The sequence below is a fragment of the Sorex fumeus genome, unplaced genomic scaffold (assembly GCF_029834395.1).
Source record: "Sorex fumeus unplaced genomic scaffold, SorFum_2.1 ptg000045l, whole genome shotgun sequence".
Taxonomy (NCBI): Eukaryota; Metazoa; Chordata; class Mammalia; order Eulipotyphla; family Soricidae; genus Sorex; species Sorex fumeus.
In genome coordinates this window covers 14832028-14858929 of record NW_026606102.1, presented here as the reverse complement: position 1 = coordinate 14858929, position 26902 = coordinate 14832028, and the positions used below count along the sequence as shown (strand labels likewise).

At 44.4% G+C, this 26902-nt stretch overlaps 1 protein-coding gene across 1 annotated transcript; it reads right to left on the bottom strand.

The window, feature by feature from the left end:
* Positions 1 to 468: 468 nt before the first annotated feature.
* ORC1 (origin recognition complex subunit 1) lies at positions 469 to 26798 on the bottom strand. Its single transcript, XM_056122220.1, has 16 exons — positions 26701 to 26798; positions 25241 to 25365; positions 22718 to 22896; positions 21289 to 21604; positions 16709 to 17066; positions 14542 to 14640; positions 12890 to 13076; positions 10662 to 10759; positions 9840 to 9941; positions 7415 to 7586; positions 5965 to 6072; positions 5558 to 5707; positions 4979 to 5098; positions 3048 to 3214; positions 2456 to 2543; positions 469 to 681 (listed from the first exon to the last, which is right to left on the bottom strand). The coding sequence occupies exons 1-16, from the start codon at positions 26796 to 26798 to the stop codon at positions 490 to 492; spliced, it is 2559 nt and encodes an 852-aa protein (XP_055978195.1). The 3' UTR covers positions 469 to 489.
* Positions 26799 to 26902: the final 104 nt, after the last annotated feature.

Below are 26902 nucleotides of genomic sequence, written 5' to 3'. Positions count from 1 at the left end.
CTGACACTGGCCTGTTTTCAGGTTAGCAGATTCAAAGATCTTCCTGTTTGCTTGGGACAGTTTTCAGTACCTCCTTTCAGTCTTAGATGATTGCTCAGATAGATCATCTAGTTATTTCTCAGATGTAACCAAGTTTTATATTTACTCCCAGAACGAAAATGTGCAATTTAGCATACCAACATACGTGATGTGAAATGACAAAAATGAAAAGCCAGAGGACATATTACAGAATGATTTCATTTCATTATGATCATCTTGGGTTCGGGGGAGACACGCGTGTTCTGGATACTTGGACCAGGGCCTCTGGTGTGTGCTCCCCTTGGGCCTCCCCAACCCACGTCTCCAAATTATTAATTTTACAAATGCCATTTTATAATATCCATAAATTAACCAAACACCAGGACAAAAAAAAGTCTCAAAACACATGACAGTTTCATATACATTTGAGATGAAATCCAGATCCTTGATCAGTCACTGCTCTGAAACACCTCATTCTTTCAGCGCGTACAACACATCATCCTGGCTGACGTTGAGCCGCACCCGGAGGAGCAGGTCGTTCCTGCTGGACTCCATGAGGAGAAGGCGGCAGGCACCCAGGTTAGTGCACACCGCCATGGTCTCTGATATGGTCGGATAGGGTAGACCCTCCATCCGGCACAATGCAACGTGCTGACTGTAAATCTAGACACAAGAAGCAAATCTGAAGTCAGCTGCAAGAAAGGCTAAAAGGAAAAGCAATCCTGCTTATTCTTTTAGGAAAATCAGACACTTTCTAGTCCAGGTGCTTCATGGGTAACAAAGGATGCCCAGAGGGGCATAAATGCAGGAGCAGACTGCAGTGTTGGCTTCAAAATTAGAGGACAGCTCCGAATCTTCATTCAGTTACTAAAAAATGCAAGCCCCAAGCAAGTTACTGTGTGTGTGTGTGCTTTAAAAAAAAGGTGGTAGGAGTATACCTAGTAAAGCTTGGGCTTACTCCTGGCTCTGCACTTGAGAATTGCTCCTGGTGGTGCTCAGGGAACCACATGGGGTGCTGGGGATTGAATCTGTATCAGCTGTGTGCAAGGCAAGTGCCTCACCCGCTGTACTTTTGCTCCCAGACCAGCAGAGCCAATTGTGATCCCCGGTGTCACAACCATGAGTTGGAACCCCAGTGAGCATCGTAAATAACACACCACTCAGCCAAGTGTGATTCCTATTCAGAGGAACAACTGGGGGAGGGGAAAAGGAAAGGGAAAATTTTGTTGTTTTGGGGCTGCATCCAATGGTTTTGAGGGCTTACTTCTGACTCTGCACTCAGAGGTCACTCCTTGTGAGCTCTGCATGTCAAGAACTGCACCCAGGTTAGCCGCATGCAAGGCAAACACACTATGTACTACTGCTCTGGCCCGACTTATTTATTTATTTATTTTTATTAAATGCTGTCATGCCCGTTAAAGAGACAAGAAGGAGACTGGAGGGAACCTGGGGACAAGGGTGGAGGGAAGTTGATGCTAGTGGTGGGATCAAAGTGGGAATATTGTATACCCGAAACTCAACTATGAGGAACGATGTCAGTGTCTTAATATGTAATATGAATAAATACTGCCCCCTACTGTGAAACAAAAAATATAAAGTGAAGAAAAGCAAAAAGGAAGGAAAGAAGTAGCTGCTATATTCTCCTAACTTGCTTTTGAGATGGAAAACAGTCATACATAATCCAATTATACTCAAATGTCTTTACCAGTTCTTTTCTGGCACTGGAGATAGTAAAGGGGTAGGCGCTTGCCTTGCATAAGGATGACCTGAGTTTGATCCCTGGCACCACACATGGTCCCTGAGTCCTGCTATGTCTGGCCCTAAGACCAAATTAAACAAAACCTAATTCATCTGCTAAGGCAGGCCATTATATGTAAATACCAGTTTTGAATAAACCACTAATAGCATAAACCATAATGAATCCAAGGAGTGTTTGGACAGATCTTTTGCTTTTAAACTGCATAAAATTGTTCTGAAAGTTTTGCCCCCAATATGACATAACTTCTTTTTGGGGGGGGGAGGGTGAGGTACACTCAGAGATGCTCAGGAACTACTCCTGGCTCTGCACTCAGGAATTACTCCCGGGGGCCAGAGTGATAGATAGTACGGCAGGTAGGGTGTTTGCCTTGTACATGGCTAACGCAGGTTCAATCCCTATATGGTCCCTTTAGTACCGCCAGGGAGTAATTCCTGTATGAAAGTATGGCTCTAGCCCCCTCCCTCAGAGTAGGTAAGGCACTTGCCTTTCAAAGGTTTGATCCCTGGCAGCCCATATGCTCCCTCAGGCACTGTCAGGAATGATTCCTAAATGCCGATGCAGGAATAACCCCTGAGTATCTCACACATACACACACACACACACACACACACACACACACACACACACACAAAAAAAAAACCCAGACCCAAAACTTAAAATAAAAAAGAGATCAATCACCTGTTGAAATGTTGCTTCCTCCAATCCTGACCGACGGAACTCTGCAAGGATGGCCCTCAGGAAGTTCTGTTCCAGAACGGAAGAATTTCTTAAAGAGAACAAAGTGTGAATTCTCCTCAGTGGTTGCACCACCAGCCAAGAGGTAAAGCAAAAACGGTTTGTGTCTTTAGAGAAGTGGAAAAAAAACCAGGAAATATTTCTCCTGTACTATTTGGCAATGAGAATCCAACTCCCAAGGTCTCAAAATGATATGTAAGAGCCACTTTGCAAGTGAGGGAACATAGCAACTGTCTGGCTGTATAACAGCACCCCATCTCATGTAGCATTGAGCTGAATGTACCAGTCAGAGCCAAGGGAAGGAAGTGGTTCCATCTTTGACCTACAGCACTTTATTTTGCTAAAGTCCTAGAAATAAACAATAAACAGTAATTATTCATCTATTACTGGGCTAAATTTCAGTGTCCCTGACTAGACTATGCCTGTAAGGAAGTGTCTTCAATAAATGTAGGTAGAATACAAGAAGGGACACACGTCTCCCTGAACCTCCCAGCCTTGTGCCCCAGGTCAGCATCAGGAAGCAAAAGCATCTTACTTGATGGCAGTGATGTATGATGACAAAAACATCTCATCCACTGCTTCCAGTAAGTGGGCCACAGTGACCAGGCCAGAGGAGCCGGGCTTCTGGCTGAACTCACAGATCTCTGTGGCCCGCCTACAGATGTCCAGGCAGCGGCGTGCATCTCCAGAGAGGGCTGCTACCTACAAGAGGAACATTTTATTGAGGCTTCCTGGCCATCTCAGCCCAGGAGAAAAACACAAGAACTTGGGTGAAGTGGTCTAGCAAAAGCCTTTAAAGTGATACCTCACTTAATTCCCTTACACCCAACAGGCTGAGACAGTCTCTGCTAGCACCATCAGCTCTACTGTCCCTGCAAACATCATCAGACAACATCAGCAGTAGCCAGGAGACTCAGAGGCCCCGTTGCGACTCCATTCTGCAGCTGGGGCACCCCTACTGCACGAATTTGCAGTAAGATATCCAATGCATCTGTCACTTAAATTCTTAGAACTGGCACCACCGTTCCCTTCCTGGAATAAGTTTTAAAAAAAAAAAAGAGAGGGGATGATGGTGGTGGTTGTTTTTGGGTCACACCCGGAAGTGTTCACAGTGTACTCCTGGTTCTGAGTTCAGGGATCACTCCTGGGGACCATATGTGGTGCCAGGGACAGAACCTGGGTTGGACACGTGCAAGGCAGCGCTATTTAATGTGCATCTCACTATCTTCACAAGATTGGCTCAAAACATTTTATAATGTACTATTATTATTTCTAGTTTTTTTTCCGTTGGGCGACGGGGGAGAGCTATGAGTTGGGGTGAAGAGGGAATTACACCTGGCTGTGCGCAGGGCTTTTTTTTTTTCCTTTTTGGGTCACACCCAGTGATGCACAGGGGATTACTCCTGGCTTTGCACTCAGGAATTACTCCTGGCGGTGCTTAGGGGACCATATGGGATGCTGGGAATCGAACCTGGGTCGGCCATATGCAAGGCAAACACCCTACCCACTGTTCTATGGCTCCAGCCCCTGAGGGGTTATTCTTGATGGAACTCAGGGGACAACATGGAGCCAGGAACTGAACCTGGGTCAGGATGAAAAACAAGGTCTTAACCACTGCAGTCTTAATCTCTCCAGCCCCCCAGAATTATTTTACATGCTGGAAATCAGTATGTGTGGTCTCTTTCCCTCAGCTGGAGAGAAGTCCCGAACCTTTGTTGCTCAGTAGCTGCAGGGACCGTCTCTCAGCTGGTACTCTCTGGTGATCTTAGAGAATGCAGGAATCGATACATTGCATTCAGTGCTGTGCCCCCTGCTCCTTACCTGACAGACATGACCTCATTAATCCTCACGATGACCTCTGGCAGCTTTATATTACTACTATTCTTTTCCAGCAAAGAGGTGAGGTGCAGGAAATTTTAAAGTAACTCTTCAATAATTAGAGTCAGAATTCAAAGCAAATTTCCCTATTTGATGAACTATATTGTCTTTTTGTTAAACAAAGCTGCTTGCTACCTGAGTCAGTTTAAGCCCCACATACTTCAAAGCCTTCTAAAGAGAGTAAAAAGTTATCGTAGAATTTTGTTTCATTTTTGGTTCATTTTTGGGCTGGAGCGATAGCACAGCGGGTAGGGCGTTCACCTTACAAGCGGCCAACATGGCTGACCCGAGTTCGATTCCTCCGCCCCTCTCGGAGAGCCCGGCAAGCTACCGAGAGTATTCGATATGCCAGACACAGTAACAACAAAGTCTCCAATGGAGACGTTACTGGGCCCGCTCGAGCAAATCGACGATCAATGGGAGGGCCTTTACCTTACCTTTACCTTTGGTTACTTGCTTTTATCAGGATTTACTTTCTAAATTTCTCTTCATTCCTTGCTTCGGCACAAGGATGTGAGCATCCAGCAGACCATCCACACAAACCTACCAACTGGCTTATGGCACCCTAAAAACTTCCTGCACGCTTACCTTCCTGCTTACAAGCTGGACAGCATCGTCCTCGAAGGCCTTTAAATGTTTGAGGCGCGACAGCAGGATCTGCTGCAACTGGCTGTGGGTATAGGGCTGGAAGGACATCCGGGTGAGACCCTGGGAGGCAAGATGACAGAGGGTCAACGTCACTGGTCACGCCCCGGTAGTCAGAATGGGAAGCCACCCTTGAGCCCCCAAACCTGTTCCAAGCCTCACAAAACAATTGACAAAGCCAGAGAGATAGCACAGTGGGTAAGGCCTGGTATCCCAAAAATCCCAGTTTGAAGCCCCAGCACTGCACGTGGTTCCTCAAGCCCCACGAGGAGTGATCACCAGACATTACGCCCCTTTAGTTGTGTTACTCTCAGACACCCGGTTCTTGCTTGCAGCACCAGGGATCTAAGACACCAGAGCTGTCGGAACCATGCTCAGCACCAGAAGCAGCCCTGACAGCCGAATTCATGACCTTACCCTTGCAAGGCAGACATGCTTAGCCGCTGAGGCCCTAGTCAGACATTTCTGCGATTCTTTAAGCCAGCTTCTATGGATCTGTATGAGAGCAGTTCTAGAACTTACCAGTCGACTCGATACCCGGTTCATCATGATACGCTCTGGCAGGTCCATGGTATTGGCAATGGTCAAGACCACAAGCCTGGCACCCTTGTGAGAAGGCCAATCGAAGAGATTGTACAGTACATCTTGTTTCTGAGTCCAGAGAAGGTCAAGCTGCCAGAAAAATGGAGAGAGATGCAGGAACAACCACAGACAAAGCCGGGCCCCCTTGGAAGGATCTGTGACCACCACTTAAGCTTTTCAGGACACACCAAGGAGCAAGGAAGTCACCGTTATGTGCCTGTCACCACCAGAGAAGAGTATAGGAGAATAAGGGAGCGAGGCCTCTTTGCCGGGCCAGTACTGCACCGGAAACAGTGCCGTTAGGAACCATGTCCACCTTTCCCATCCTGCCACAGGCAATTCCTTACCTCATCCACGAGCAGCACGGTGGTTTCCTGGGAAGAACTTCGGGAGCTGAATCTCTTTGCCAGCAGTTCCGCGGCATGGTTAGCTGTCACTTTTTGGCCTGTCAGTTTCTGCAGTGGAAAGAAATGGGGAGAAAACAGTAGATGCAAAGTTATCGTTATACAGAGTTATGTTAAACTCGTGGGTTTCGATTTTCAAATAGAAGAAGCTATTTAGGCTAAGGACTTCATTGTCCTCTACCATTGGCCTTTGGGTTTTTGTTCGTTAGTGGCACAGAGGATTGAAATCAACTACACCAAAGTGAGACATGCATTCTACCACTGAGCCACGTTTCTTGGCATCTGGTCTTTTTGTTTGTTTTTAAGATTTACCCAGCCTTGCTCGGTGCTACCTCTTGCTTAGTGCTCAGCAGGTCACTCTTGCGGGTGCTTAGAGGACCAGGCAGTGCTAGGAATTGAACCCAAGGTTTCATATAAGCAAGGCAAGTGCCCTGTCACTGAGTCAGACCCCCAGTTCCCAGCCTCTAACCTAAACCTTAAGCTGAGACAGAAAGGATCAAGAAGTTTAAAAACAACTTCTGTTTAAGAACTGAAGCAATATTGCAGCACGAAGGGTGCTTGCCTCACACATGGCCAACCCATGTATAATCCCCAGCCTCCCATATGGTCCCCCATCCCCTCTCAGGCGTGATCCCCGAGTGCAGAACCAGGAGTAAGCCATGAGCACCACTAGATATGGCCCCAAACCAAAAACAAACCAAAAAAGAAAGAGAAATTCTGTTTAACATGCAAACGAAATGGTGCAATGCAGCAGGTCAAAGAGTGACCTGCTGAGCACTAAGCAAGAGGTAGCACCGAGCAAGGCTGGGTAAATCTTAAAAACAAACAAAAAGACCAGATGCCAAAATTACCGCTCAAAAAACACCACTACATGGTTTTATTTACTTATTTTTGGTTTGGGGGGCCACACCCAGTAGTGTTCGGGAATTATTCCTGGTTCTGCGCTCAGGGCTCACTCCTGGTGGATTCCAGGAAGGGAACCATATATGGTGTCAGGGAGCAAAGCTGAGTCAGCCACATGCAAGACAAACATACCTGCCCCAATGTACCGCTGCCACACGGCCCTACTCGGAGATGTCACTTATCCAAGAAAACAGTCGGTCAATGAAAACAGAGAAGTACAAACCCTAACCAACCTCTAAATCTTTTATATAGTCTATCACACTGTCTCCTCTGTGAGTGGTTTTCACTTTATTGCAAAGTCCTGAATTTCATCCAGTTATTCATTCACTGGCTCCTAGATTTTAAGATCCTAGAAGGTATTCATTCTTCCTCCTCCTCCATTTAGTTCCCTCTACACAAAGGGTGATGCCTGGCATGTCATAGACAAGTAATCATACAAAAAAACCTTTCCCTTCTCGTGTGCCACCGAGGCCCAAGCAGCTCTGCTTACCTGGAAGATTTGCACGTACACTTGGTGGGGCTCTGTCAGCTTCATGCCATTCACCTCGATGTATTGAAAGGGAGGGACATCATTTGTTTGGGCTGCCTGCTGCAGACAGCGCATCACCTCATGCACAGTGGCAGTTTTCCCGGTCCCAGGGACCCCAGAGATATACATGCACCTAGGCCAGAAGGAAGACGTGTGGGTTAGGTGTGTGCCAGAACCTGTCTCGCCTGTCAGGATTTTTATAAATGTGTCCTGAAGGACAAGCAGAGCTGCCCTCCTCTCCTCCTCCCCCAGCAGACGTAGGCATAGGGCAGCAAGGACCACCTTAGGCTAGTCCGAGCGGGGTCTGCATACTTAGATTCACTCTATCCCCAAATGATGCTGTATGCCAGTTGCATTTTCTCTGAAAGCAGAAAACTTTTTGGGGGGGCTGTGAGTAAGGGGGTGAGGAAGGGCCACCTCTGGTGATGCTCAAGGGGTTACATCTGGTTCTGCACTCAGGAATTGCTCCAGGCGGTGCTCAGGGTACCATATGGGAAGCCGGCCACATGCAAGGCTCTGAAAGCAGAACTTCTATTTCTATCAAAAACCATGTCAGAGGGGGTATGGTGCCACCAGCAGGTCAATCTGTACCTGTGAGTCAGCAGCTTGATGGCACCTTCAGACTTCCAGATACCCCAAAATTGCTGCTGTGCCTTTGGCCAGACCCCAAAAACTTGGGCAAAGTTTACCAAGAAAGTAAACGGCCAAAAGTTAGGTATGTGGGAAACACACCCACAAACCACCTCCGGCTCAGCTATATAACTGGAGGCATGGCCTCTCTGGTTCCTGATCGAACTGCTTAATGGCCATGATCCCAGAGATTCAGAAACAAGTCTCGAAACCTAGTGGCTTTTGGCAGAAATGCGTCCGGTCCCTTCAGTAGGTTACCGATGCTGGGCCAACCCAAGTGGGAATAGGTTTCGTGCCTTGGCCTGTTCCCCCTGGCGGCTCGGTGGCCGCCATCCTCCAGAAGCCACTGGACAGTCAGGTTTGGGCCCGCAGTGACGAGACACGCAGGGCCTCACGGGATGGGGGTGTAGCCGGTCCTGTCCTACCCACCCCATCAAGACCCCAAGTCATCGCCCACGAATGGCCTCTCTGGCTCCTGATCAAGCTGCCTGACGGCCATGATCCCAGAGACTCAAACAAATATCGAAACCCAGCGGCTTTTGGCAGAAATGCGTCCAGACCACACAGTAGTTTACTGTCGCCAGGCCACCCCAGGGGGGGAAGGGTGTTTTCCCTCCGCCTGCTTCCCCCTGGTGGCTCGGTGGCCGTCATCCTCCAGAGGCCACTGGGCAGTCAGGTTTGGGTCCGCAGTGACGAGACATTTTGGGCCTCACAGGATGGGGGTGGAGCTGGTCCTGTCCTCCCCATCCCAACGAGACCCCAAGTCATCGCACACAAACGGCCTTTCTGGCTCCTGATCAAGCTGCTTAACGGCCATGATCCCAGAGACTCAGGAGCAAATCTCGGAACCCAGCAGGTTTTGGCAGAAATCCCTCCAGATTTAAGAGTTAAAATTTCAAAATCGTGTGATCACTACTGCAGCCACGCAACATCATATGTTATTCATAGCCAGCAATAGAAAACAAATTGTCTACTGTTGCCTTTTCAGCATATCTGAATGTTGGGGTAAGGTAAAGGTAAAGGTAAAGGTAAAGGCCCTCCCGTTGATCGTCGATTTGCTCGAGCGGGGCCAGTAACGTCTCCATTGGAGACTTTGTTGTTACTGTGTTTGGCATATCGAATACATCACAGGTGGCTTGCCAGGCTCTGCTGTGCGGGCGAGATACTCTCGGTAGCTTGCTGGGCTCTCCGAGAGGGGCAGAGGAATCGAACTCGGGTCGGCCATGTTGGCCGCTTGTAAGGCGAACGCCCTACCCGCTGTGCTATCGCTAAAATCTCAAATAATAATGATGGGTCTGGTGTCAAAATATTGAATGTGATCAAAGTAGAGATAGAGTAATGTGGAAATCATCTGCCCCACAGGTAGGGGGAGGGTGTGAGATGGGGGTATAATGGGGTTGTTGGGGGTGGAGAATGGGCACTGGTGAAGGTATGGGTGTTTCATTGTATGACCAAGACTTAGACCTGAAAGCTTTGTAACTGCTCTCATGGTGATTCAATAAATAAAATGATAAAAAAATGGAAAAAAAAGTAAGGTGGAGTTCATGCACAATTCAATCAGTTAATCAGTGGCTGAATAAATAGCAGTACTCCTACATTAAAAAAAACAATTAGAAGCTTTCATGTTAAGCAATGGCTGCCAGTTCTCCTGATAACAGGGAAATATTACTTAGTTGAAATATAAACCCGAGGTGTTATAGTAATTACCAGCAGAGGCTTTGTACCCCAGTCTCCTACACGCCTCAATATAACTCACCCCCCAGTATGGTCAAGGAGCTTGCTTTCCACAAAATTGTAGATGTCTTGAAATTCTTGTTCCCGACAGGGAAGAGACTCAGGTACAGCAGAAACATGCAGCCTAAATGAGGCAACGGTTTTAGTATTGACTAAAATATATAGACTTTAGAAAGACTATACCATCTTCAAACTCACAGGTGGTAAGGAAAACACATTCACAAATCCAAGATGATGCCTTTATCCTAAATCCCTTCATTAGGCCTCAGAATCAGAAGCAAACCTCCACCCCACGCCCTCCTCAACACCACTCAACTCAGTGTTTCTAAGCCAGGGTAAATGACCCTGGGGCGTCTCCCCCAAATCATGTGTGGAAAACTTCATCTCACAGGAGTCGGCTGATTTCTGACAAGATCCTGGGTTACAAATTTCCCCCCACATAAAGGAGATTCCAACTGAGAAGCAATATCCTGACCAATCACCTCTCTCTGAGAAAATAGGGCAGTAATCTGGAAAAACTTGTCCAGAAGGAGAAACCTCTACATTGGCTCCCTTAGGCTCTACTCGAGAAGGATCTATTTGGAATTTCTTTTTTTTTTTTCCGGTTTTTAGGCCTCACCTGACAATGCTCAGGGGATCATATGCAGTTGTCAGGGATCAAACCAGGGTTGGCCACATGTAAGGGAAAAGCCTGAAGCCCAATATTATCCTCTGTGTGGCTCTGAGGTATGTTCTTTTCTACACGCACTCAACTCTCTCCCTTTACTATGTCCACAATGGACTATAAAACACCCCCTTCTACGTGAAAAGGAGGGGGTCCCTTTTCACGTGCAAGCTTCCCCACCTCAGCCTGGCCTTTTCCAGCATGCTGCTTGGTTCCTGGGCAGCCAGGCTACGGCTGCGAATCTGTGGTGTGGCATCACGTGCTGCTCTAGGCTTCGCCTGCATTTAAAAAAGAGAATAAAAAAGAGAGAGAGAATACATTTCAGAAGGGAAAAGCAGCAAAACATCATCTAGAACAAATCTCGTATAGCAAAGCGGTGAATTCTTTCGTTCTTCCAGAAAGCCCTGTCCCTGTGTCACCTCGCAGGATACTCTTTGCACTTATCAAAACACCATTTATTTGTCTTGTTATTGTGCTCCACCCAGCTGCTCCAGTGCTGATTCCTGGTTTGATGTTGAAAGATCACTCCTGGTGGTGCCGGGAGGACGATGTGTTGTGTTGGGGATTCGAAGAGGGTTCTGCTGCGTGCATTTAACCCCGTGTTAATGCTCCAGTCCCAAACTACATTTCTTTTTTTTTTTGCTTTCTTGGTCACACCCGGCAATGCACAGGGGTTACTCCTGGCTCATGCACTCAGGGGACCATATGGGATGCTGGGAATCGAACCTGGGTCGGCTGCGTGCAAGGCAAACACCCTACCCGCTGTGCTATCGCTCCAGCCCCCCAAACTACATTTCTTTTGTCTAATTTCCATAATTAGGATTTGAAAACAGTATCAAGTTGAGAAAGGAATGAAAAAAGCATGGATTGAGTATTACAAAGTTACTTGGGTTTCTTCTCTTGGGGCCACACATGGCTGTGCTCCAGGCTTACTCCTGGCAGTGCTCTGGGAACCAGACAAGGTGCCAGAAATCAAACTGGGGTCAGCCATGCATGAGACCAAGTGTCTTAAACCATGTATTTTCTCTCTAGTCCCAGAAGACAAGAAATATTTAAGAAATTATAAATTCTCTACCCCAAACAAGGTAGAATAGGCAGTACAAATGGTTCAATTCTTATAATTCTCCCCTAGAATTGTTTGAAAAGACAGTCAAACTATAGCATGGTACTTCTGCAGTCTAGAAGATTTCTCGCGAACGACCGGCGTCAGTGTAGTCTAACGGTGCCTTTCCCTGTGTTTTCCTGCTGACTGGAGCAGGACTGCTACCCCATCTGCACATGGATTCCACAAATGACTCGCTTCCGCCCACCACCCTCTGCTTCTAGCCTGGTTCCATGCCACAGCAACTCCCCCAGTCTCCCTGAGCCAGAAAGCACTTAGACCTGCCCATTTAAAGGCCAAACATCTATGAGCTCCTGGTCAGGAGAAGAAAAAGAAATTCTGAACTCCGGAGATTATCGGGTTGGACTTCAGGGTCTTGAGACACTCAGTGGCAAAACACACACCCCACATGTACAAAGAAAAAAGACATGCATTCATCTCGTCACCTCCCTGCTATTCACAGCACTAAGTAGTGTTTCCAGCTACTCAGGTGTACCATATGGTACCAAAAAAGCAATATGGCCAACAGCTCTGGTTTCAAAGTCCACTGAGCAATAATCAGGAAAAAACTGTTCTGCGACCTAATTTACTGGCAAAGTAGGGAGGGGAGTGAAGGAGTTTCCCAAGCATTGGTCAGAAGGCCTGTGGGGGAGGGATCCTCCCAGCAATTCTCAGGTCATCTGTTATGGTTCAGTGTGAGAGGCTGAGAATGCAATGCTCTGTGGGGTCTCCAGGGCTGCACCCAGCATATGGCAAGGATCAAGACGATCTGTCACATGCAAAGCATAACCCTGAATCCCTACTACTTCTCTGGTCCCTCTTCAAGATTCTGTGGGAAACACAAAGATGAGCACTCGGGTTCTTATTCTTCCCTCTGGAAGTTCAGCTACTAAAATGAACTTGAATGGAAAATACCATAGTATCTACTGGCCTCATTTTCAGTGCTGAATTTCACTTAGGGCCTCTCCATCAATAATCCAAGTGGAATAGTTTTGAATATAACAGAACTGTGCTCAAATCTAGCTGTTGATAAGAAGGGACCCCAAGCATCACATCACAATTTTTTTTGGAGGGGGTGGTGGGGTGGGATGGGGTTGGTTGGTTTAGGTCAACCCAGTTGTGCTCACAACTTACTCCTGGCTTTGTACTTAGAGATCACTCCTGGCAGTGCTTGGAGAACAACATACAATGCAAAATAACAAACTAAGGTCAGTGTGTTAAGAGAAGTGCCTTAACCCCTGTACTATACAATTTTAAAATTAAGGCATGAATGTTTCACTGGAAAATCAATCTAAAAGAACCATACAGTTTTTTTTGGTGTCTTGGATGGGGTCTGTAAGGAAGAATGTCTGGGTGTTCTTCTAGCAACGGGTGGTGTAGGAACCTCTTCCTCCTCGGTTTCATAGTCTGAATTCTCTGCTGCTGGCAGGAATTCTTCCTCCTCTTCGTCACTTGCATTACTCTCTTTGTCACATTCAGGTTTTCCTAAAAATCTAAATGTAAGACACATGATTTTCTGGTAGTCAATGTTTTGATTCTAAATACAAGCAAAACAAGCCAGTATGGGTTAGAGGCGTTGCAGCCTCTCCTGGGATGAAGTCGCCCTTCATGGGTCCTTGTTCCTGACACATAATAATAGGACGTAAAGGCTCACCTCCTGTTATTCCGATAACCCCCACTCTAACTTTGTGACTTAGAAATATTATTATTCCCATTTTATAGATGAGGAAATGGGGGTTTAGAATGTGTTACGTTGGTGGGAATGCCGGCTGGTCCAACCCTTTTGGAAAACAGTATGGACGACTCTCAAAAAATTAGAATTTGATCTGCCATTTGACCCAGCTATAGCACTCCTGGGAATATATCCCAGAGAGGCAAAAAGGTATAGTTGAAGTGACATCTGCAATTGTTTGTTCATTGCAGCACTCTTTACAATAGCCAGAATCTGGAAAAAACCTGAGTGCCCAAGAACAGATGACTGGTTAAAGAAACTTTGGTACATTTACACAATGGAGTACTATGTAGCTGTTACAAGAGATGAAGTTATGAAATTTACATACAAGTGGTACTACATGGAAAGTATCATGTTAAGCGAAATGAGTCAGAAAGAGCAGGATAGACACAGAAAGATTGCATTCATCTGGGGAACATAAAGCAACAAAAAGGGAGATTAACACCCAGGAATGGCTGAGATTAGTACCAGGAATTTTGCTCCATGAATGGAAGGCCAGCCACAGGCTCTAGGTGAAAAGGAAGCTCAGATAGAGAAGAGAGTACCAAATGAAGGGTGTTGTGAGGGCCCTCCCAGGGTGGGAGAAGCATGCTAAAAGTAGTCGATAGACCAAACATGATTGTCACTCAAAGCCTCTCTTGCAAAACACAGTACCCAAAAGAAGAGAGAGAGAACAAGGGGGAATGCCCTGCCGCAGAGGCAGGATGGGACGGGGGGGGTGGGGGGGGGGATGATGAGGGTGGGGGGGGGATGCTGGGACCCGTGGGGATGGATAACGGGCACTGGTGGAGGGATGGGCACTTGATCATTGTATAACTGAAACCCAAGCACAAAATTTGTAAGCCTATAACTGTACCTCATGGTTTTTCACTAATTTAAAGAAGAGGGGTTTTTTTTATTTATTAAATAAAAAAAGAAGAAAAAATTAAAAAAAAAAAATAGAATGTGTTACGTAACCAACCCGAGACTGTAATAACTGAGATATGGGTTCAAACCTGAATCTAAGAGAATCAAACTCTTAAGCGTTCATTGCTTAAGTCTTGCTGAGTGGGAACAGGGGTTACTGCCCCCCATTCAAACTATGAACTTTATGTAAAATGTACAGAATTGTAGACATGAAAGATGAATCTTAGATTAGCAATTAACAAACAACATGAGAAATAAAATGACAGATGTCACAGATGGCAGTGACAAATGTTTGCCTGCTTATCAAGGAGCAGTCATACCGAAGCTGTTGTCTAATCCGCTTCAAGGTCAAGAGCGAACTCTTTCTGTTTGTCCGACGGGGAGTACATTCATCCCGAGCTTCTGGTTCTTCTGCCTTCCTGCAAGATACCACAGCAAAATTAAGGGATGCAATTTTGGGCAGGTACGAGAAGATAACCAGGAGCCTTGACTAGCTTTTATTCTTTTTGCAACTATTTTTGTTTTGTTTGGAGGGGACAATATTGGGTGCCAAGGACTGAACCCAGGCAAGCCTCTTGGAAGGTAAGTGCCCTACCTGCTGTTCTAGCACTCTGGCCCCTTACAACTATTTTGGAAGGATCACACTTTGCTAAAAGTATTTATAGAATTCCAATTCCTTACCCTTGGCTAGAGGTAGGACGTTGCCTTACACAGGCCAACTCAGGTTCAATATCCAGCACCACATCTAGTATCCTTGACTTGATTGGGAGTAATACCTGAACAGAGCCAGAAATAAGCCCTGACCATCACTGGTGTTGCACTCACAAACAAATATGAAACAAAAATACTCCTTATCCCTGGGTTTCAAATACAACCAACTTTGGATTAAAAAAAATTTATATACGGGGATAAGTGACAGCGCAGTAGGTAAGGCGCTTGCCTTGCACACAGTTGGCCTGGGCTTGATCCCAAGCCTGCCAGAAGTGACCTCTACGTGCAGAGCAACGAGTAAGCCCTTAGTACCATCAGGACCCCAAACCTAATTAAAACAAAACAAAAACAACATACCATGTCAACAGGTCTAAGATGGTTGCATTTGAACATGCAGATGACTTTTCTTTCTGATTCCCTAACCAATACAGGAGGAACTACTTACGTAGTATTTACAGTGTAAAATTATGTCATCTAGATTAAAGTATATGTGTATAAATTGCATGTAATTACTCTGCCATTTTGTATCGGGACTTTTGGTATCTCTATAGTTCCTGGAGCCAATCTCAGACCAGATACTTAGGGACAGCTATTAACTGAAGTTTGATCCAAACATAGAGATCAAAGTTTCCCTAACATACTGTAATAATTGAAATCTAACTCATTGCCCTAGAAATCAGAACATAATAATCTTAGCAGAGTTTCTCATTCTTTTGTTTCTGATGCTCCATAAACTTACTGTCTGGACTCAAGAGCAGCACGAAGCAGCTCTATACTTCATATACAGCATTTATCAAGCAAACTGTTCCAGTCTCGTCTTGGCATTTCTTAGCAGGAGACAGTGAAATGCATGATTTGGGGCTTGTCACATTATTTACAGTCTGTTATTTATAAAACAGTGAATGCTGTCAAGCTGTAGTTTGTTCTAGATCTACTGTCTCCTTGTACCTCATTTTTTGAGTCTAGTTTCATTTAAAGAAATAACAAAGAAAATGACGGCTAACATGTGGTAAGGAGCCACAGTAATGAAATCCAGGACTTTTCATTTTGTTGTGTTTTGGGTCATATCTGACGTGCCCTCAGAGATAGATCCTGCTAGTGCTCAGGGCACCATTGTGTGCTGGGAAGTGAACCTGAGTAGGCAACAGGCAAGGCAAGGGCCTTAACTCTAGCACTATGCTCAGGTCTTGCCTTATTTATTATTCTTCATCGGGGCAGTGCCAAGGATCAAACTGAGGGCCCTGTACATGGTATGATTATGCACTACCACTTGAGCTATGCTCCCAGCACCAGTCATTTGATTCTTATAGGAGTGTTGGGCTTACCAATCACCCAAAGAGCATTTCAAAAATGCAGATTGTTGGGCCCAGTGCCTGGAGATCAATTTGTTATCTCTGGAAAGAGGTTTAAAATCTGTTTCCAAAAAGCTTCTGATGTGGAGGGATAGCACAGCAGTTGGGGGTTTGCCTTGCGCGCAGCCAGCCCAGCCGAGCCGGGTTCAATTCTTCCACCCCTCTCGGAGAGCCCGGCAAGCTACCAAGAGTATCTCTCCCATGCGGAGATGCCAAACACAGTAACAAGTCTCAAAACAGAGATGTTACTGGGCCCGCTTGAGCAAATCGATGAACAACGGGAGAACAGTGTTTCTGTCTGTGACACAGACTTTGCGTGCTAAAACAACCTACTCTTCTAAGAGAATTAACTGAGCCCCTTCCATTTCCTATCACTTGAAAGATGGAGATTTGCTCTCTGGGGGCAGGGTCATGTCTCAGTCACCTCTTCATACTTTCTGGTTTCAGAATCACCAAGGAGGGTATCCAATACCTTATTATAGGGCAAAGCGTTATTTTGTCAGGTGTTTCTGTAGTTTTCAAAGCTGGAACTCGAGTTCTCAAAGTTATACAGCATTCAGATCTGCCCTCCTTCTCATCCTTTGTACATGACTGCGAAATAGCTCTAGTTTTCTCCGGGGTTTTCAGACGTGGAGACAAGGTCAGAAGTCCATCATAATATGACCTCTTGGAAGGAGAGGTAACCTCAGAGAGGGCAACACTCCGTTTTCTTCTCCCAGGAGAATCCAATGAGGTCCATGAAGTCTGTTTGGAATTCCTACTGTTGGGTATCTGGTGCAAACCTAAGTCCAAGGGAAATTGCCAAAGACACAGCATTAATTTTATCACCAGCACTCTACACAGCTTGCGAAGAGAAAACAACTTCTGTGAAAAACAACTCAGTTTTCCGAGCTGCTGTCTAGCACTTCAGGTATGACAACCCTGCTCACACCAAGTATTTGGTGTGACCTCAGAGGCTTCGTTCTCAAAAGAGCACTCTTAAAAGAGCACTTAGAGTTTAGCCTGTGAAGATTAGTGACCTCTTTCCTGACCTCATTTGAACAAACAGGTGCCCAAATAAGCACCCTCCTCCTTCAGTTACGCAACTGTCAAGTCTAAACATCTTACAGTTTCAAGGTCTTGCAAACTGAGCAGTCAAAAGAAACTGTTATTTCTGCCTATCACAAGTACATATTGTTTTCTTTAGTAGTTTTTATTCATTTCCCAAACATTTAATACATTTCAGCTCTAAGACATATAGCTTGTGCTAAGGAAGTATTAAGAAAACGCTAGAGAGCTAACTCAAGGGCTGAATCTCACTCTAGGGATGCTGGAGCCCTGGGTTCAATCCCAAGACTGCATGGTCCCCAAAACTGGGAAAGAAAAAAACAAAAACCAGACAGGTAGACCAAAAATTTCAAAAGGGATAATGATACCGAAAAGGGTGAAGTTTTTCAGAACAACCAAAAAGTGGCTTGCAGATCAATTTTACTGAAGAAAAAGTAAGATGGAAAAAAATATATCCAGAGGGCCAAGGTGAGAGCTCAGGTGGCAGAGCACATGTCGAGCAAGTGTGAGACCCTGGGTCCCACAGTGAGTCCCCCTGCCAAGCACCACTGGGATGGTTCCAGTGACACCAGAGCAACACGGACTGAGCACTAAACTGTTAGGCCCACACCAACTGAGGTGGCAACTATGAAAAAAAAACAGAAAAGTATAAATACAGTATATACAACTCCAGTGTATTAAGAGTGGGAAATAAAATTACATGCATCTCTGTATATAGGCATGTTTATGATATATTGAGAAATAGATATGTTCCTGTTCCTATATATTGATGCCAATTATTGCAAAATCCACAGGAAAAGATAAACTATAAATTAAAAAATTGACCACATACTATGTAATTACATACAAAGATGGGGTAGAGAAACAGGATACAAGGGTAAAGAAGGAAGTGAGAACTAACTATACTTGTTTTGAATGTATTTGACTCTTTAGTTATGGTAACGTGTCACTTTTTTTTCCCATTTTTTATAATTTTATTTATTGAATCACTGTGAGAGCAGTCACAAAGCTTTCGGGTCTAAGTTTTGGTCATAAAATGAAACACCTGTCCCTTTACCAGTGCCCATTCTCCACCACCAAAAAACGTGTCACTTTTTTTTCTTTCTTTTTTTTTTTTTTGCTTTTTGGGTCACACCCGGCAATGGTTACTCCTGGTTCATGCACTCAGGAATTGCTCCTGGCGGTGCTCACACTGGGTGCTGGGAATCGAACCTGTGTCGGTCATGTTGGCTGTGTGCAAGGCAAAAGCCCTACCCACTGTGCTATCACTCCAGCCCCCAAAAAGTGTCACTTTCTTAAAAAAAACTAAAGCATGAGGCTAGAGTAAACAGGACACAAGGGTAAAGAAGGAAGTGAGAACTACCTATACTTGTTTTGAATGTATTTGACTCTTCAGTTATGGTAATGTGTCACTTTTTAAAAAACTAAAGCATGGGGCTAGAGTAACAGCACAGGGGTAAGGCACCTGCTTTCCACGTGGCCAAACCTTCTTTGAACTTCAGCATTCCATATGGGCCCCAGACCACCACCAGGGGTGATTTCTGAGCCAGGGGGAAGCACTGATATTACCAGGTAGGGCCCCAGAACAAAAGAAAAAATTAAAGCAAAGATGGAAAATGCCCGAAAATAGAAGTAAGAGCTTAGCTATATATTGCTAATAACGTAAATCATCAGGAGAAAATTTTTCAGTGGAACATATTCTAAATACATTAGAGGTTGGGGAGATGACTTAAAGGGCTGAAACAGTCTGCCTGTGGAGTCCCAGGTTTTACCAGCACTGCCTGCTTTTTGAAGTACCACCAGGACTGACCCCAACCACCAAGCTAGGAGTAGCTCCTAAACATCACCAGGAGTGACCCAAAAATACAGAGAAAAATAAATTGGTTTTTTGTTTGGGGGCCATACCCTCTGGTGCTTCAGAGCTGGATCCAGGCTCTGCACTCAGAGATCACTCCTGGCAGTACTCATGAGACCATATGGGAAGCCAGGCATCAAACCTGGGTCAGCTGCATGCAAGGTAAGTGCCCTACCCACTTGAATATAGTTCCAGCCCTGAAAATACTTTTTTTAATAAAGGCAGAAAGTACTACAAATAAACATAGAACGTGACTAGTAAGTTTAGTGCTGGGTGTGGTAGCAGTAGGGCTCTTTTGAAGATATTTTGTGTAAGAATTGTTCCTGGGGGCTGGAGCAATAGCACAGTGGGTAGGGCACTTGCCTTGCATGTGGCCAACCTGGGTTCAATTCCCAGCATCATCCAATATGGTCCCCTGAGCACTGCCAGGAGTAATTATTCCTGAGTGCAGAACCTGAATGCACCCCTGTGTGTCGCTGGATGTGACCCCCTCAAAAAAAAAAAATAAAGAATTGTTCCTGAGGCCCAGACCTCTTCCTGTGAAGGGAGACACCAATTCTGGAACATGGAGGGAGGAGTGGAACCCTGTGGCATAGATCAGAAACAGCAGTATGAATTAAAGAGGCTTAAGATACATATTTCTTAGTTCTATCATTAAATAAAATAAGGTTTTTAAAGAAATAATTAGTGTCCCTCATCATTAGGGAAATGCAAAACAAAAGTGTAATGACATATTGCTCATACCAACTAGGATGGCTACCGTCAAAATAGAAAAGAACAAGTGTTGGAAAGAAGGAGACAACAGCACCCTACATGAGTGATGGGAATGAAAAATTACAGAGCTATTGTGGAACAGTATGAAGATTTCTCAAGAAATTTTAATAGGGACTGGAGTGATAGTACAACAGGTAGAAAGCTTGTTTTATACACGGTAGGTTCATTCTCTGGCACCCCATGTGGTTCCCACTGCACCACCAGAAGTAATCCCTGAGTGGAGAACCAGGAGTAAGTCCTCAACACTGCTGGATGTGGCCCAAAAACAAAACAAAAAACCTTTTAAGAGAAAATTACCCAATGATCCCATAATTCCACTTATAAATATCTGAAAGCAAGAATTCAGATAGGTATTTGCCTACCAATATTTACTACATCAAGAGTCACAAAAGCAAAACTGTGAAAGCTTCCCAACAATCCACGGACAAATGAATGAACAAAATGTGGAAGAGACACAAGGAAGAATATCACTCAATTTTAAAAGGGAAAAAAATGTTCACATATAGAACAAAATGGATCAACCTGAGGCTATCTTGCTAATATAAATAAGCTTTTTCGAAATGGACAATACTGTATGATTCCACAGAGATGAGCCATTAAGATCTGTCAAATTCAAAGGTGAAGTCAAATGGTGATTGCCAGAAGATAAGGGATCAGGGAAATGGGAAATTATTTAATGGGTGCTGATTTTCAGTATTAGATGACAGTGGGATGAGGAAAATATTCAAAAGGTGAGAGCACTTGCTTCACATTTGGGAGCCCTGGGGTAGATCACCAAGCACTGCTGGGCCTGGGCCCCCAAAATTAAACAAAGCAAACAAATGATAATGTCGATGGGTATATAGTATGAGTATATTTAGTATCGATAAACTCTACTTTTAAATAGTTAAAATAAAAAATGAGTTAAATGGTAAATTTTAATTTCATGTGTATGTCAACAGGCTGGAGCGATAGCACAGTGGGTAGGGCGTTTGCCTTGCATGAGGCCGACCCGAGTTTAATTCCTCCACCCTTCTTCAAGAGCCTGGCAAGCTACTGAGAATATCATGCCTGCACGGCAAAGCCTGGCAAGCTACCCATGACGTATTCAATATGCCAAAAATAATAACAAGTCTCACAATTTGTTGTGAGACATTACTGGTGCCCACTCGAGCAAAATCGATGAACAACGGGAGGACAGTGCTACAGTGCTACAGTATATGTCAACATGTGTCCACTCAGTAATCTGACTCATAACTGTACTGAATCAACACTCTCCCATGAGTTATTATTTGATCATATAACTAGATGTTCAATACTGCCCCTCCAGTGACCCATTCCATACTTACTGCCAAGCTCCAGCTTCTTCCTTGCCTGTGGGGTGACAGGATGGGTAGGAGTTTGACGCGATTTGGAGGTGGAATGCCTTGACTCAATCCTTACGGCCCCATGCTCTGCTGTGGTCCAGGGGCTCTCCGTGCCTTTAGATTTGCCTCTTCTGTGCATCTGGTATCTCGGGCTGTCTTCGTGTAGTTTACTCCACTCAGCAAATACTTCTGGGGATAGTGGTCGAAAATTCTTCTCATTCCAAGACAGTTTCACAAAGAATGTCTCCTCATTTTTCAGATCCTTGGGTATCTTTTCATCTGGGGCTAAAGCTATAACCTGAATTTAGAAATAGGTATATTTATGAATAGGAGAAAATGAGGAACAAAAGAGCCAAAATAATGCTCCAGGAAAGCTAAGATTAAAAGCGTTTGTTCGCATTTTACGTCACTTTTCTGAAACCAAGAGATACAAACATGGCATAGCATAATTTTGCAGACTCTTCTTCATTGACCTCCATACCCTAACTGCTTTCTTTTCTAGTTCATTCTATTCATGCAAGCCAGGCCTTTCCACAAAACCTTCTCTAGATATTCCCCCCTCCTTAACAGTCTAAAATGGCTTCCCTATATAGCAAGATCATTCTCAATGCATTCTACAATCTGGCCCCCTGTATCTCTTGAATGATCACTATTTGTCATAGTGGTCACTAGTCAAATTTGGCTCATTACGTTCTTATTTCCACTATCAGGGTCCTGCCTATTTTTAAGATTATGTCTGCATTTTACTCATGCAACAGAGATAAATCATTTTGTGGCATATATTATGCTGGGCCCATAATCAGAAAAAAAAATATAACTATGGTCATGCTAGATCAAAGTGTAGCTGCCCTAGCACTAAAGCAACATCTGTTCACTAGGTAACCATACTTCACATTATGGTCTGATCTCATTTGGGCAGTTATTTTTACGCCTGAATGAATAAACCTTTATCTTGAATAACCTTTGTATTGGTCTCCAAATCTATGTCTCAGTATAGCCTACAGCTCTTTAGAACCTGATTCATCATTACATTTCATAACCCGTATCTGCCTAAAGTAAATTGAACTCTACAGGTTTATTCAAAGTGAAGTCCTCATTTAAGTAAGCTTCTTCAGTTTCCCAACACTTTATGTTTGCTACAGTCGTAAGGGGGATATAATTTTCTACCAAGATACATTGGCTAACTCCTTTTCATCGCTCAGGTCCTAATCTAAATGTTACTTCCTCTAGAAGTCTCTAACACATAATACATGTTTCCAACAAATACATGATGAGGTGCTGTAGGCAGGCAAGCAAAGATGAAAACCGCATTTTGCCAGGTAAATTAGAGTCAATAATTTATTTGAGGCGATTAAGTTTAAGCTGCAACAAGAAAGAGTCAAGATAAAACTGCGGATAAGGTGACACCTACCTGAACAGGGCCGATGATGGTTTCAGCACTAATGTTGTTGTTACAGCTGGGGTAATCATACCAGAACAGCTCTTGCGCATCAGGCTTCCGGCCCAACAAATGCTGCTTACCCAAAGGGATCTCACAGAATCGGACAAACCATTGTACTCGAGCACGCTTCTTGAAATAAAGTTCAGAAGCTAGGAGGTAGTCACGAAAAGGACTTAGGAAAAAAAATGCAGGAACAAGGCCAGAGAGATAGTACAGCAGAAATGTGTTTGCCTTGCACCCAGCTAACCCAGGATCGAATCCCAGCATCCCACATGGTATCCTGAGCACATCAGGAATGATTCCTGAGTATAGAGGCACTGAGTATTGAGTATAGCGGTATTGAGCATCACAGGTGGGTGACTCAAAAAAATAAGAACAAAAAAATGCAAGAATATTTTAATGACTACTTCTGTGTACTAGGTACCATATTAAGTACTTAATGCTTGATGAAGATATTATCTTTGATCCTCTAATAATCCTAAAGAATAGTATGGTGCCCATCTCCCTTTTCCAAATAAAATAATCAAGTTACAGGGATCTTGAATAGTTTGTCAATGCCCAGGACCAACCAGCATTATCAAATGCTACCAGTGTCCAAGCTCTTCTTACTCTGCTTCACTTCCTAACGGAAATGTTACTTGAGAGGACCTTTGAATCACAAGAGCTAAATGGTCTTGCAAAGCAAACTCTAAAGAAGCCTTCGAACAGTAGCAACACAAAAATTTTAGCAAGAATTAGAGTTCTGGCTACTGAGATGGCATGCTTACAATCTTCTGCCTTATCATTATACCTTTCATTTTGTCCTGTGCTCACATTAGCTACAAGGGGAAGGACATATACTCATTTTTGACATCATCATTGCTGTCACCTCTTTACTTTGTACTGTAAAGCACTTCATCCACTCTATCAGTTCGTGCTTTAGGCATACAAGTTTCCACAGTACTATCTACCATGTCATTCCGCTTTTAGCTCTTAGCAATTTGAAATCACCAAATATGTTTCTTCTTTCTCCTTACTCCATCTTATAAGAGATGCATTTCCATCCCACCTTTCCGACTAAAACCTCAACACTGCTTTGAGGCTATGTGCACTTGCAGGCACTGCCTTCCCTTCTGCTCCCTGACTCTGAGGTATGTTACTGACCTTCTGCACTTAGTCTCTGGATAACACAGCCTTTTTTTTTGGGGGGGGGGGAGGGGTCACACCCGCCGATGCACAGGGGTGACTCCTGGCTCATGCACTCAGGTACTCAGCACTGGTGGTGCTCAGGGGACCATATGGGATGCTGGAAATCGAACCCAGGTCAGCTGCATGCAAGGAAAACGCCCTACCCGCTGTGCTATTGCTCCAGCCTCAGCTTTTTTTTCTTCTAGTCTTTTTAGTCTTCATACACAAACCCTTCCTGAGGGAGGAGGGGCCGGGGGCAGTGCACACCTGGCAGAGCTTAGAGTTTACTCCTGGCTCCATGCTCAGGGTACCACGCAATGCTGGTCCCTGGATCTGCTGCATAAGGTCAGTGCCTTATTCACTGCACTATCTCTTAGATCCCTACAGTCCTTCTAGGTAAATTATCTAAAGACTTTTGTTTTCCTGATATACCTACCTGACCTAATTCACCTTTTCTTTTCTAAAAACTTTTCAAATTTATTACTAACTTCCTCATGTCAAAATTTAAGACAAAAGGAAGAAAAATTAAACAGCGCAAGTCCTCTAATTGGTTTTTCTTCCTTCCCTTCTTTCTGTTGACGCTGTGACTGCAGTGACGAGGGCAGGCACACACACTAGGTCATGGTGCTTGTGCATTTAGTTATGGTGCTCCCAGGGGATCACCCGCCTTGTTGCGATGCTCCCTCATTGGGGATCACACTTGTACTGACAAGTGGGAGTGGCCACTTATTTATACTCTGCTTGCATGCATGCATGCTCACACATGTTCTCCTTGTGTCACTCCAAGCCACAGTACTGCAATTCATTTTTCCTGCATGATGCTGGCCAGAGATCATATCCTTTAGTTCTGGCCCTATAGTGTGGCTTGGCTGAAAATTACTCAGGGTACCAGGGACCACAGAGAGGCAGAGCTGCAAGAATCATGCTTGATGCTTGCAGTGACTCTGCGATTGACTTAGTCTCACACCCACACGGGCACTTTAGCCTCTAAGCCATTTCCTGTTCCATCCATCACCTATTTTTAATTTTCTCCCTTCTTTCCGAATTCTTTTTTCCATCCTAAAAAATACTGTCATAACACTCCTACACAGTACAGAAAAACTAAATTCATGCATACCCATCCCATTTTACCTAAATACTACACTAGTGAGTGAAAAAGAGTAAATTATTAGATGGACAAAGGTATAGCGAGTACTTAAACGATCCCACTTCAGAATCCAGGGTTCCCAGATTAAATGCTGCTGAAACAGAAGAATCAACCTCCTCCCCTCTCCCACCATCTACCACAATCACGAGGAAAGATTTTCATCCCAACCCCAAATTTACCATCTTCAAACAATTCCTTCAATTTAGCAACATATGGCTTTTCTGCATCATCCCCTTCAATAAGCACAAACTGTCCAACTTGAATGTGAATCTTGGTTGAACCTTCTATTTTCACACTCATTTCTCTAGAAGTAACAAAAGAAATTATGTTAGGCACTTAAGATGGAACAAGCTGCTCTGACTCTCTGAACATAGAGAAAAGTGCTTTGCAGCTGGAAAATACCCTAATCTGTTTCCATCTAATCAGTTCTACCGGCAAACCAGTTTACCTAGCTTTAAGCAAAAGTAGATGCGATGGGTTGGATACATTATTTTAATATAATTAATCCATATGCCTTCATATGAACCCTTTCCTAACATCTCTCAAGTTTTGTTCTGTTCTTTTTTTGTGTGGCTTTTGGGTAATACCTGGCGACGATCAGGGGTTATTCCGGGCTCTGCACTCAAGGATCAGTACTGGTGCCCGGGCTCAGAGTACCATATGGGATGCTTGGGCTCAAACCCGGGTTGGCTGCATGAAAGGCAAGTGCCTTACCCTGCTGTACTATTGCTCTGGCCCCATTTTCTGTTTTCGAGCCACATCCAGCTGTGTTCACCCAGCTTACTCCTGGTGGGGCTCATATTAGGTGCCAGGTGGGCCTTGTGCAAGGTAAGTGCCCTACCTGCTATTCTTTCTCTCCAGCCCCCTTCTCTCAGTTCTTGACAAAGAACAACAAAGACTTCCCCAAACATGAAATCTCCCAAAAACAGTATCAAATTATTCTGACATTAATATGATTGGGAGGAATATAGGAACAATATTTAACCCTACTTTGTTATTATACAGCATTATATAGATATTTTCGCTTAGATATTAAAGATTTTGTTTGTTTGGGCCACACCCGGCAATGCTCAGGTGTTACTCCTGGCTTTGCACTCAGGAATTACTCCTGGCAGTGCTCAGGAGACCAAATGGGATGCCAGGGATTGAACCCAGGTTAGCCGCGCACAAGGCAAACACCCCCACCCGCTATACTGTAACTTCAGCCCCGATGTTAAAATATCTTAAGTATTTTATTATATATTTGACTTTATTTTGGGGCCACATCCAGTGGTGCCAAGGGACTTCCTCTTGGCTTATTTGGGGATCATTCCTGGAGGGTTTGGGGGACCTTATGGGATGCCAGAGATTAAACCTGGGTTGGAAGCATGCAAGGCAAACACTCTATCCATTTTTGCTCTGATCCTATACGTAAGACAATTTATTAACTGATATTTCTTTATCATGAAGCACTACATTTATGCTACCTCATTTATCTTTTTGAATCAAACACAATTCCTCCTTATAATAAACTCATATTTATTATTCTTCAATCTCTAGTAACTATAACCAAATAAATACTCTTAGGATGGAATAACTAGAACAGACTTGATAACATAAGTCAAGCTCGGAAAAGTAGGCCCAAAGGACTGTCACTCACTGATAGATTTGGTTCCTTAGTTTTTGATCCAGCGATGGCCTTCCAACCCATGAATAGATATTCCTGGACCTCAGTCTTGTAGCGTAAGATGTGTTCATGACTCCTGTGTAAAAGTCAGTAACTCTGAGTTAGCATAACAGTGTTCTAGTGAATGTCAGGAAGCAATTACTACTTTCAACAAATTCAGTCTTTTCTGTCTCTG

Bases quoted from the DNA above. Each gene is read 5' to 3' on its own strand.
- ORC1 (XM_056122220.1), bottom strand. From the start codon at position 26,798: ATGAACACATCTTACGCTACAAGACTGAGGTCCAGGAATATCTATTCA. The intron at 21,605-22,717 runs GTAGGTGTCACC...TTCTAAATTCAG, and splicing joins CCATCATCGGCCCTGTTCAG to GTTATAGCTTTAGCCCCAGA. The intron at 682-2,455 runs GTGATTGATCTC...TCTTGTGTCTAG, and splicing joins AGGAAGCAACATTTCAACAG to ATTTACAGTCAGCACGTTGC.